Here is a 12,016-nt window from a genome sequence, read left to right on the forward strand (position 1 = left end):
ATGACTGCAAACAGCCAGAAGTGCTTGCTTTGGAATGGGAAAAACAAACTGCAGAATTGCTTGTAAATTTGCTTGGCGGAGGGCAAACAATTTTTAAATCAGCCTCACTTGTATGACATTTATGCCTCAATGTTTGAGTGCTCTGGCTGTTAGATGCTTGGAAAATTTACATAATTGTTCCAAGCCTTGAGAAATCCGGGGCTCTCTTTGGAGCCCACCAGTGTTTAATAATCCCTCTTTCCCTGCGCTCCGAGGCTAATGAGGGTTTCAGTCTAACATCTGCCCGTTATGAGCATCGCAGAGCCAGTTCATGCTGATGGCGGGTTCCCCACTAAAGGCATTCGGATGGCCTGTGTTTCACATGGTTTCTTTTCTCTCCTGATCTTGTCCCGAAGAACATCGAGCTCAAGGTGGAAGTAGAGAGTCTGAAGCGGGAGCTGCAGGAGAGAGAGCGGCTGCTCATCAAAGCCTCGTGAGTACCTCTTCTCCTGTCTTGGGCCTGGTGGTGGTGGTGGCTGGCTGCGCTCAGAGAAGAGAACCTTGAGTTTCTAAGCCAGTTGCTCTCAGTACCCCGAGGAGGTTTTCATTTTCATTTAATTATTTTTCAACAAGCTTTTCAAATGCTGTTGTCGTGCCCGACTCTTTGTGACCCCGTGGACGTCAGCACAGCAGGCTTCCCTGTCCGGGGTTTGCTCACACTCGTGTCATTGAGTCGGTGATGCTAAGTATCTCATCTATCTAACCATTTCCTATAAGTATGTTACAAAAATGTGACATAGGAAATGAGCTGATGGTGAGTGTGCAGCGTGATGCTTTTCACGGAGCAAGCACCGTGAAGCAAGCCCTGACCGCCGTCCAGACCACAGACCAGGAGGTCATCAGCCCCCAGGCCGTTTCCTTTGTGCTCCCAGAACGTACACTCCTTCGCAGAGGTCAGCTCTGCGCTCGCCACTGGCGCCCGCGTTGCTCAGCTCTGCCTGTGTTTGAACTCAGAGAGAAGGAGCCGTCTGCCGCGCACCTGCGCTTTTGTGTCTGGCCTCTCCCCGTAGGGATGTGTCTGTGCGATCCATCTACACCGTCGGTTACCGCCGCAGCTCGTTCGCTTTCATCGCTGTGAAAGGCCGAGGGCCTTGGAGTCTTAGAGGGACCCCCGAGCTGGGTGAGGCACGGGGCCAGGGCGTGGGGCTCCAGCCCGAGTAACTCATTTTTGTGTGTGTTTTCTGTACTAGGGTCCCTTGTAGTATTTCATTAAAGGAAGGGCTCTACTGCATTAAACAAATCAAAAACTAATATTTTAATGAATCAATCAGTTAATTTAAATATTTACTGAACAGCACCACAGTTCCGAGAAGAGTCTGTATCTCAGTTGGTTATTCATTCGTTCATAAACATTTCTCAGGTAAATGTGCTGAGGATTTGAAAAGAGACTTCCCCTTTCTCAGGAGCGCCTGGGCAGTGGGTGAGCTTGTAAGTGGGGTGTGATGGGGGTGCAATGACAGAGGGCGTTTATGAGCAGGGGGCGACACGAGAGTGCGCTGAGTTTCACTTGAGAGATGCTGGAGACTCCCTGGAGCTGACCGAGGGAGCTGGCCTGGCTGGAAGCTCGCGTGGGCGCACTTGGGCGGCCCTGGCAGCGGGGCTCCTCAGCGGCCCGGGGCATAGCGGCCCTGCGAGGGCTTCGCCAGGGGTTCCGTGGTGAAGAATCTGCCTGCGAGGCGGGAGGTGCAGGTTCGATCCCCGCGTTGGGAAGATCCTCCGGAGAAGGAAATGGCAACCCACTCCAGTATTCCTGTCTGGGAAATCCCATGGACAGAGGGTTCTGCTGTCCATGGGGTCACGAACAGTTGGACGTGACTGAGCGGCTGAAACACGCCCACAGCTGCGCTGCGCTGGGCCGGCCTCCACCGTCCCTGTTGCTGTCTCCCAGCCAGCAGCCAGCGTGGACAGCTGTGGGCTCGGAGGAGACTGGAGGCCCCGGTCCAGGCTTCTCGGGGCTACGCTGACCTTGCACACGTGGTATCTTCTCATGAGTGAGTGATGAGTGGATGAACAAACCAGACTAAACCCTTGGTGTTTTTGTTTGTTTTTCCCTTTTCTCTGTGCCGTGTGGCCTGCAGGATCTTGGCTTCTCCTGGAACCCAGGCCCACGGCAGTGAGAGCCCTGAGTCCTAACCACTGGGCTGCCGGGGGATTCCCTTAAGACACTGTTTTCATTGGTTGCTTTTGTCCTTGTTTGGAAGCAGCATCGTTCTCTGGGCAGGAAGTCAAATCGACTTTACCAAGCCTGGGAGCCAGTAGTAGAATTCGGTCTGTTACATACTCAGCGCCCTGCCTGCTGTGGATCTTGGCCAGGATGTGTTTCTTGCCAGTCGTGTGTACACGGAGACCCAGACTCACAAAGGCCACGCGCACGCCTCGATACCAGCACACGGGGCTGAGCATTCCATGGCTGGTGCCCACGTCTCTACGCAGATTCCCCAAGTGCCTAGACTGCAGTTTGGGGCCCTTTCTTGATCTGATCAGCTTAATTAACTTATTAAAAAATATTTATCAAGCAGTTGTTATGTGTGGTACTGGCCTAGGTTCCTGAGAATAGAGTGGTGATCCAGACAGACAGGTTGGGGCTCACGTTCTGGAAACAGTGATGGGGATCAAATACCTGGAAATATAGATCTGTAAATACAAGTTGGGTAACGGGCTCAGAGAAGAAAGGGCGCCGTGAGAGTAAGCGCAGCGGCCGCAGGTCTGTAACTGGAGGTCTGTAGCAGGGAAGGTGGCATTTGCGATGAGACCTGGGGGTAAGGAGGCCTTACCCAGGGGAAAGAGGGGAGAGTCTTAAAGGAGAAGGGAGTGTGCAGGTCTCAGGTGACCCCACACGCCTAGGGGCTCGGCCTCGTCTTGCAGGGTCTTGAGGCCACGCTGGAGATTTTGGTCTTTATCCTGAGATCCCACGGAGAACAGTCATGAGTTTTAAGCCGCTGACACAATCAGGGCTTTGTTTCTGTTTTTTTTAAAAGGTCGCTCTGGAGGCCGAGTGGGGAGCGTTCTGTGGGGGGAGCCGGGGTGGAGGCAGGGAGGCGAGTTAGGCGGCGAGTCCAGTAGTTGAGCTGAGAGGTAGGGGACGAGCTGCTGGTGGGACTGGGCGGACGTTTGGGAAGCGGAGCCCACTCGACTGGGCACGGGGCGGGCAGGGCGATGTCAGGAGGCCCCCCGGGGCGGAGTTTCTCCTTCGGGGTTTTCATGGCGACTGCACTGCTCCTGTTTGCTCTCACCAGCGCCTCACCCCGGATGGCGCACGGATGTCCTGCCCCTGTCGCTCGGGCTTCGCTGTTTCCCGTTCGCTCCTGGCCCCGGTGACTCTCCTGTCGCCTCCCCACCACAGAGGCCCAGGCTGAGTCCCGTGGCTGCCTGTGGCCACGCCTCAGCCTCTTCGCAGACGCCTCTGGCTACAGTGACGACCCCACGTGTATCTGACACCGCGTGTATGTGACACTGCGTGTATGTGACACTGTGTGTATGCGACACCGCGTGTATGTGACAGTGTGTGTATGCGACACCACATGTATGTGACACTGCGTGTATGTGACACTGTGTATGTGACACCACATGTATGTGACACTGCGTGTATGAGACAGTGTGTGTATGCGACACCGCGTGTATGCGGCACTGCATGTGACACCGCGTGTATGCGACACCGCATGTATGTGACACTGCGTGTATGTGACAGTGTGTGTATGCGACACCGCGTGTATGCGACACTGCATGTGACACCGCGTGTATGCGACACTGCGTGTATGTGACACTGCGTATATGTGACAGTGTGTGTACGCAACACCGCATGTATGCGACACTGCATGTGACACCGTGTGTATGCAACACCGTGTGTATGTGACACTGTGTGTATGCGACACCACATGTATGTGACACTGCATGTGACACCGCGTGTATGCGACACTGCATGTATGTGACACTGTGTGTATGCGACACCGTGTGTATGTGGCACCGCGTGTATGCGACACTGCACAGTTGATAAGATGCTTTCAGGTTCACTTGCCTTTCATCATTATCCTGGGAGCTAGGCAGCTTTCTCGGAAAAACCTCCCTTTTGTCGGGGGGCAGTTCAGGTCTGGAGAAGGGAAAGAGCGCAGCAAACCCGCTTGGAAAGACCCGAGCTGGAATCAGGACTCGAGTCGCTGACTTGTACCCCAGCACTGGGTTTCGGGCACTTTATTTTCCTGCGTGTGACTCTCGCTTCTCCAGCATGACTACACCTGGTGAGGCCCCGAGTCTGGTCCCCTACCTGAGTGGAGGCGGGCCCCGTGGAAAGGGCAGGGGCCCTGGGTTGGCCCGGCCAGTGGCCGGGTCTTTAGCTTCTGAATCTTGGCTTCTCCGCTGTTGCTGCTTCCTGGGGCCTTTGTGCAGATGACCCGCCACGGCTCTGCTCCGTGTCCACCAAGCATCTGCTGAAGGTGCCTGTCCTGACCCTGAACTGCCCAGTATCTGTTACAGGAAAAGCCCTTGCCTTTCCTAAAGAACCACAACTAGGATAGAAAGAATCAAGAGGAAATGTTGAGGGTTAAAAAGGATAGTGGGGGTGGTGTTCCCAGAAAGTTCTTTCTTGTATTGGGTGGAAAGCTGGGGTGGATCCGCTTCTCTAAACCCTTTCTCTCCTTTGGTCTTGCTGTCTGTCTCCTCTCTTGCCCCAGATTCTGTAAAGAGAGGTTTCTATAAAGAAAGAAGGAGAGAACTAGCATTTTTTGCAGAAGTGCATTTTTAATTGGAAGATAATCGGTTTTCAGTGGTGTTGGTTTCTGGTGTACAGCAGCGCGGATCAGCTGTGAGTTCACATGTAACGCTCCCTTTTGAGCTTCCCTCCTACCTTCCAAGAACTAACATTTATTGAGGTCCTGCTTTGGCCCCGATCTTAGGCCTGGCGCTTGACACGCTTTATCGCATCTGATTTTATAACAGCTACTTGAGGCAGTCAGTATTCCCATTTGAGTGAAGAGAAACCCGAGGCTCAGTGGATGGGAGGACTTGCCCGGTTCTTCTGGCCACAGAACTGGAGCTGGTCTCCTCTGGAGCTCGCTCCGCCTTGCCGTGGACTAAACATATATGTTTGTTGGCTTTCTATTATTAGATTTCTCAGTTACAATAAGGGGACATTAAAAACAAAAGCAGACATATTGTCGGGAGTAAATTTTATCTCTGTGGCTTTAAAACACAAACAAAAATAATAATTCCATTAGTAGGGGAAAATCGCACCATACTGCTGAGTATAAATTTTATTGCTGCAGTAACTGTAAAATACAAAGATGATAAATGAAAAGTTGGAACATTTATTATTGGGAATACATTTTAGTGGCATACTAAAATGCAACCGAATTGAATAATGCCAGTACTTGTTAAAAATTGTAGTCAGCGTCTTGACCATGTATATGATTCAGACTGGGGCTGGTATTTGCATTCACTCGCTGTGGGGGGATGGCGCAGGTGGAGGGGAGGGTAGTGGAACAAGCAATTTTCTAGAGAAGTTTCTATAAAACCGAAGGGGTAAAACATTTGTGGTAGTCAGTGGAAGTTCGGGATTGGAAAAATCCTGTGTTCAAGGCTCAAGAGGGGAAAGCTTTTTAAAGGGAAATCTTTCAGCCATGTGTAATGCCTCTTGAGGAGTGGTAGCAATGACCGAGTCACTGTGAATTCCAGACAGTCCTGATCAGGAAGTGATGGAGGGGAATGGGGCGGGCGTGCTGAGGACATCTCATGGCCTTAACCGGGAGGTGGCCGTGGTGGCCTCAGTCTCAGCCGGAGAGTTTCTGTTCTCAGCTCAGACACCCGCCGAGGCAGGCAGCGAGGCCGCTCAGAGCCGCCCAGCAGGGGCCAGCGCCGCGGTCCTCGGGGACTCGGCCTAGCAGGCAGCACTCAGCTCAGAGAGGAGCGATGGCGTGTTAGCACGTCAGTCCTAAGAGGTAATCATCTCAGTTTTCAAATGAGGAAACCGAGGTGTAAGAGGTAATTTGCCCAGAGTCACACTGAGGGCGTAATAGAGTCAGAATTTGGAAGCAGATCTGTTCAGCCCCAGAGCCCCTGTTTTTCTTTGCAGTTGTTCACATTGAATTCCATTAAAATGATATCATGACGGGGGGGGGGGGGGCGGCTTCTGAAGCCCTGTTGGTAGAAGGGAACAAGATGTGAATAAAGTCTTTATTTGTAGGCGACTCGAGTCTGAGGCTTGGACGGCAAGTGTGGCCCTCTTGTTCGCCATTGTTCTCAGTCAGAGACGCACATGGCCTGTACATGTGAGTGTCTGAGCACGTGACTCCCGGTTGGAGGAGTGTTATATACCCTTAAAGTAGGGCACGGGAGGCTGGTGATGAATAGATTTATTCTCTTGCCGTTTTTCTGAAAAATGAGCTTTAGGTGGAGCCGTTTCCTTTATTATTCTGCCTTCCGGAAACCCGCAGTCACTTTGGAAATCTGATGAGAACTGCTCTGAGTCCCCGTCTCAGAAATTCACTCTGACACTGTTTTTCTCTTTTGAGAACCAAACGGAAAGGCCATCAGTGGTGCTGGCCACGTGTCCGGTTTTGGAGTGCCGGCCCCGCCGCCGCTGGTCAGGCGGAGCAGCGCCCCGTGACGCCCGGCGGCAGGAGCTCTGACTTTGGCGTCGGAGGTGGAGGGGGCGCGGGGAGCGGGTAACCGCCTCCCCTCGGGCCGCAGCCGCCACTGGTGCTGGCTTTGAGACGCTTCCCTCCAGGGGCCGCCCTTTCCCCTCAGGTCTGTTTTCCTTGCTTCCCGAGATCCCTTTCCTTCTGTCTCTTTCTTTGTGGCTGCACCATGCGGCAGGGTTTGGATCTGCGGCCGCCGGGGAGTGCCCTGCCACCTGCCCCTTGCTCACTGCTCACACCCGCTCTCCGCCTTTCCTGCCAGTGGTGGAGGTGCGCTTTCTCAGAAGTGTCGTGCTGGGGAGTTTGGCTGTAGCTGTCAGATGCCTTGAAAATGCGCTTATCCTTTAACTTAGTAATTCCGGTTTTAAGAAAATCACTGGACAGTGTACAAACCATGTATATATATATGTATATATACACATACACAGATATCACATATACGCATTTTATTTTTTTTGTTTTTTACATATACGTATTTTAATTGAAATATAGTTGGCATATAACATTGTGTAGGTCAAAGGTGTACTGCATGATTGATTTAATACATTTATATATTACATTATTTCTGCTTGTGAATTACAAATGTTAAAAAAAACAAAACTGCTCAGTACAGGTGTGTGGGAGAAGGGACCAGCAAGGATCCTTTGTCTCTCTGGAGCCACTGGAATCACCCTCTGACCGTCACTCTTGTGCATCTTACACCTTTGCCTCTTTTCACAGCAAAGCAGTTGAGAGCCTCGCCGGAGGGGGCGGCTCTGAAGTTCAGCGGGTGAAGGAAGATGCTCAGAAGAAGGTCCGCCAGGTCGAAGATGTCCTGACCAAGAGGATACACCTCTTAGAAGAGGCGAGTCTGCAAGCCCTGAAGAGACTGTCCTCACAGTGGGTTCCTAACAGAGGGGGCAGAATTTTGTTCCTTTTCCCTGTAATCTGTCAGGGCGTCAGCAGAAGCAAGGGCCCCCTCACTGAGTACCCCCTGGGCTCCAGCCCTGCTCTGGGCACTGAGCATATGGAATCCACACCCGTGTACCCTGCACGCTGCCCTTTACTGTCCGCATCCTCCCGATGAGGGCGAGGACACGGAAGGACAGAGAAACACTAACTAGTCCAAGCTCAGTCCCCGGTTACACACGTTTAGTTGCAAAGTGGCGTCCGTCTCTTTGTGGCCCCATGGACTGTTGCCCACCAGGCTCCTCTGTCCCTGGGCTTTCCCAGGTAAGAATCCTGGAGCAGCTTGCCATTTTTTCCCCGCTCCACGGGGTCTTCCTGACCCAGGAATCAAACCTGCATCTTTTGTGTCTCCTGCATCGCAGGTGGATTCTTGACCACTGAGCCGTCAGGGAAGCCCCTTTAAACTTAGAGCTGCTGGTTCTAAAGCCTGTGTTCCGGCTGTCATGCCACCCTTCTTCTCGTCTAGTTCAGCCTCTTTACAGAAGGGGAAGCTGGGGCCCAGCGAGGGACGGGCCCGCCTAATGCAGCTCAGCCTGGAGCCAGGCTTCCCGACTGGCGCGGCCACGCGGCCCTGGCCCCCGGAGCCCACCTCCGGCCCCCATCCTGCCCGTGCTTACTGACCCCTCTTCTCGGGGAGCCGCTCGTGTAGCCCCCCGACTCGGCCAGGTGCTTCCCGTGACTATGGTGGGGGGCAGGAAACTTCTTGGCCAAAATATATTGTCTCCTAGGTTTAGAATGTTTTCCTCCATATTAAGCTAGTACTGAGGAATAATCGCAGTCCCTTCATTCTTGATCTTTGAAGTCTGTCGTTTCATCTCACTTTCTCCACCTGTAACCTTGATTCTTCTGAGCAGGTGAGAGGGGAGATGACACCTCAGAGCACTTCTGGATGCAAAAAGCAGATCCACTTGTACTGTGCTTTGGTTGATAATGGTCTTTTCCGCCCCAGGGGGGTGTGTAGGTCCACAATACAGATGTGGAGACTGGCTCAGAAAGGGCGGGGAACCTAGCCTGCATCATAAGCAGCTGAGCTGAAAGCAAAAGGAGCGTCTTTGGAGCTCAGATTCCGAACTTCAGTTAAAGTGGAGTTCTGAGACTTTAGGAAGCTCAGCCTTGGTTCAGCGCTCCCTGCGCTTCGGGGTGACAGCATGCCTGGCGCACGGGGTTGGGTTCCGGCTCTGTCCCTCGTTTGGCACCTTGGAGAAGACTTTTGCCCCTTGACCCTCAGCTGCCTCGTCTGCGAAATGAGGCCGAAGGTGCCTGCTTTGCAGTGACCGTAATAACTGCAGTGAACCAGCGTTAACGGGGGCTCACCACGCCTGAGACGCCGCATGTCGCACCTACGAAGCTTTCTTAGCTTTTTCATACACGGATTTAGTTCCCCCTGCAGTAACTGTATGAGGCAAATGCTTTACTGTCCCTCTTTAAAAACGATCCTAGTGACGCGGGCGCAGAGCGAGTGCCGGGTGGTCTGCCCCCCGAGCTTCCGCACTGAGCCGCCCCCGTCTGTCTCTCAGGATGTAATGTCCTAGAGTTGAGTGAGGATCACAGATAATATAAATAAAGCTCCTTGCTTAAAGCCCGGCATCAGTAGGCACTCAGCAAATAATAGATTTTGCTGTTTTTTGTCTCAGAATATTGGTAAGTTTCTCCAGCTGCCATCGAGATCACCAGGCTCTCACCCTTGGGAAGGCGGTGGCGGAGGACTCAGTGTGGACGCAGGGGGCGGGGGGGAGGCCAGCGTTTTTGGAGCCTCCTGGGATGCAGCAGGCATGTGACAGATTCTCCCAGCAGCTCCGGAGAGATGGTGGTTATCCATTCTCTGTGTTTTAGTTAGTTATTTGGCTGCACCAGGTCCTCTGTGCAGCGGGCGGGACCTTCAGTTGCTGATGTGGGCTCCACTTCCCTGACCAGGGGTCGAACCCTGGCCCCCTGCGGTGGGAGCTCCCAGTCTCAGCCTCTGGACCGCAGGGAGGTCCTCTCCCTGTCTCGTAGGTTGGGAAACGGGCTCAGGGAGGCTCAGGGGCTACGCGAGGTCAACCAGCGAGTAAGTGGGGGAGCTGGGTTTTGAGCCCAGTTCGATCTGACTTTCCCCTTTGTGGCGCAGTCAGAGGCTGCCGGCCTGAGGGCTTGGAGATTCAGACCCACTATCAGGTCACTTGTCTGAGTACCAGGACCTTTCCCCTCACCCAGACGCTGCCCGCACCATCTAGACAGTTTCCCTCTTGGCTCCTCGGAGCTCTCAGGAAGAACATAGAGTTTTTCACACCTGAATCACCTTGGAGGTTTAGGAAGTGTACTTTTGAGTTGTGTACTCATTATCTTAAAAAAAAAACCAGCGAGGGGGCAGTGGGGTGTGGGATGCGTGCATATGGAGATGATGGTGACTCTTAGGAATTTATGTATGTTTAGGTATTGAGAAGCACATTCCTCTTCCTACTCATTGAAGCTGTAAATATTGATCCGATTTTTCAAAACCCCAAATACGGTTCTTGTAGAGTCTTTTCTGTTGGAAATGCCTATTACTCTTCAGGATATAAGAGGGGGAAAATGGCTGGTGAATGTATTTATTACTGATTCTCCCCATGTGTAGTACAATTCAGGGAGGGGAAATGTGCCGGAGAAAAAGTCATAAATATTTATATTTTAATCCAATTTCCTTTCAAAATGTTCCCAATTGTATTGAAAAATTGCATCAAATGCATTTAATTTAACTCTAGGATGTGAAAGCCGCCCAAGCAGAACTGGAAAAGGCCTTTGCTGGGACAGAATCAGAGAAGGCTCTGCGACTGAGCTTGGAAAGCAAGCTTTCAGAGATGAAGAAGATGCGCGAGGGGGACCTGGAGATGGCTGTGGTCCTGGGAGAGAAGGACAGGTGGGCCCGCACCCCTGTGAGGCTCTGACGTCCGTTTATTTGGCAGCATGATCCCCTACAGGGCCTCCCAGCTGGCCCTAGTGGTAAAGAACCCACCTGCCAGTGTAGGAGACTCGAGACATGGGTTCCATCCTTGGGTTGGGAAGACCCCCTGGAGAAGGAAATGGCAGCCCACTCCAGTACTCTTGCCTGGAGAATCCCATGGACAGAGGAGCCTGGTGGGCTGCAGTCCATAGGGTCACAAAGAGCTGGACACAGCTGCAGTGTCTTAGCATAGCACGGCATGATCCAAAACAAGGGAAGGAGTTATCCCCTTCCTATCCTTCCCTGTAGTGAGGAAACTAGAGAGAAAGTCAGGATAAAACGAATCGGGTAGTGATATGAGGATAGAGGGCTAGTAGGCAGAAATTCATGCTGCAAAGTTCTGCTCATACTGAATTTAGCATTCAGGTTTTGGCCATAAGCTTCCTGGTAGCCAAAGGATAAAGGGAAAAGCAATCTTGGAGGCACAGACATGTTGCTCACGAGATGAACAAGCTCGTAGCTCAGGAGACAGCTGCACGTGCCACTGTCTCGGGCGGAGAGGCCCCTGCCACCCTCCCCGAAGCCAGCCCTGGCTTCCTCCAGGCTCTGGTGTGACCCTCCCCGTGGGGGGACTCTCCTGGGGCTAGAGTCAGTGTGTTCCCTCCCTGAAGGCGGGCCTGCCCGGGAAGCTAAGCTGAGGTCAGAGGTGAGTTCCAAAGCACAGACCTGGATAAACAGGACTCTGTGGTCACGCCCTGGTGAGGTGGAGCCAGATCTGTCACGTGACCGGCCGCCGCTGAGCAGAGCCCTCCCTGGGAGGACCTGGCTTGTGTCCTGGGCTCCCACCACCCTTTCCAAAGGTAGGTGACCTAGCTGCTTGCTTTCCTTCAATCTGACTTTACGTCTAGTCTGTGTCTCTAAGGCAGTGGGCCTGGAGGCGCCCTGAAGGTCAAATATGGCCCACAGACACTTATTTTTGGCCTACACAGTATTTTGAAAACTATTTTTTCCTAACATTAGGAAGAAAAATTTCTAATTTCATGTGAAAGTCTAGATTTCCAGTTTCTCTTAAAAACCTGCAAGGTGTGGCAGTGAAACCACGCACCTCTGAGCAGGACTTACACTTGGGGACTTGAACCCAGCTGAAACCTAGACTGGGTTCTGAACCCACCGTCTTTCCATTAGACTCACTCACCTGGTGTCCGGACTTACTGAGGCTCAGGTTCTTTGTGTCTCAGCTCAGAAGGGATTCAGCGAGAGGCAAAGTGATAGGCAAGAAGTAGATTTATTAATATAAGATGCTTGTGAGAGTTGCAGGTGGTCAGGTGAGAGCGCTCTGTCCCGAGGAGTAAGTGGGCTACAGTTTTATAATCAAAGGAAAGTTGAACGGAGGGAGGGGAGAGATCGCTGTCTTCCTCATTCTTCCGGTAAACCTCAGGCTTGTATCACTAGCTCCTCCTGTATTGGGGAGGAGAGTGTCTGACCCTGTGAGGTCAAACAA

At 52.5% G+C, this 12,016-nt stretch overlaps 1 protein-coding gene across 4 annotated transcripts in view; it reads left to right on the forward strand.

Moving 5' to 3' along the window:
- The window catches only part of CDK5RAP2 (CDK5 regulatory subunit associated protein 2), a 174,806-nt gene that overhangs the window by 32,982 nt on the left and 129,808 nt on the right, over nucleotides 1-12,016 (forward strand). For all 4 annotated transcript variants that reach the window (XR_011484910.1, XM_020905641.2, XM_070459194.1 and 1 more), the window contains exons 5-7: nucleotides 396-472; nucleotides 7,389-7,512; nucleotides 10,337-10,491. Coding sequence is in view for 3 of the 4 variants with exons in the window: in XM_020905641.2 (XP_020761300.2) it covers nucleotides 396-472; nucleotides 7,389-7,512; nucleotides 10,337-10,491 (356 nt within the window). In the remaining variant the exon portion in view is untranslated. The remainder of the gene's footprint in view (nucleotides 1-395; nucleotides 473-7,388; nucleotides 7,513-10,336; nucleotides 10,492-12,016) is intronic.

The sequence above is a fragment of the Odocoileus virginianus genome, chromosome 31, assembly GCF_023699985.2.
Source record: "Odocoileus virginianus isolate 20LAN1187 ecotype Illinois chromosome 31, Ovbor_1.2, whole genome shotgun sequence".
In the NCBI taxonomy this organism is placed as follows: Eukaryota; Metazoa; Chordata; class Mammalia; order Artiodactyla; family Cervidae; genus Odocoileus; species Odocoileus virginianus.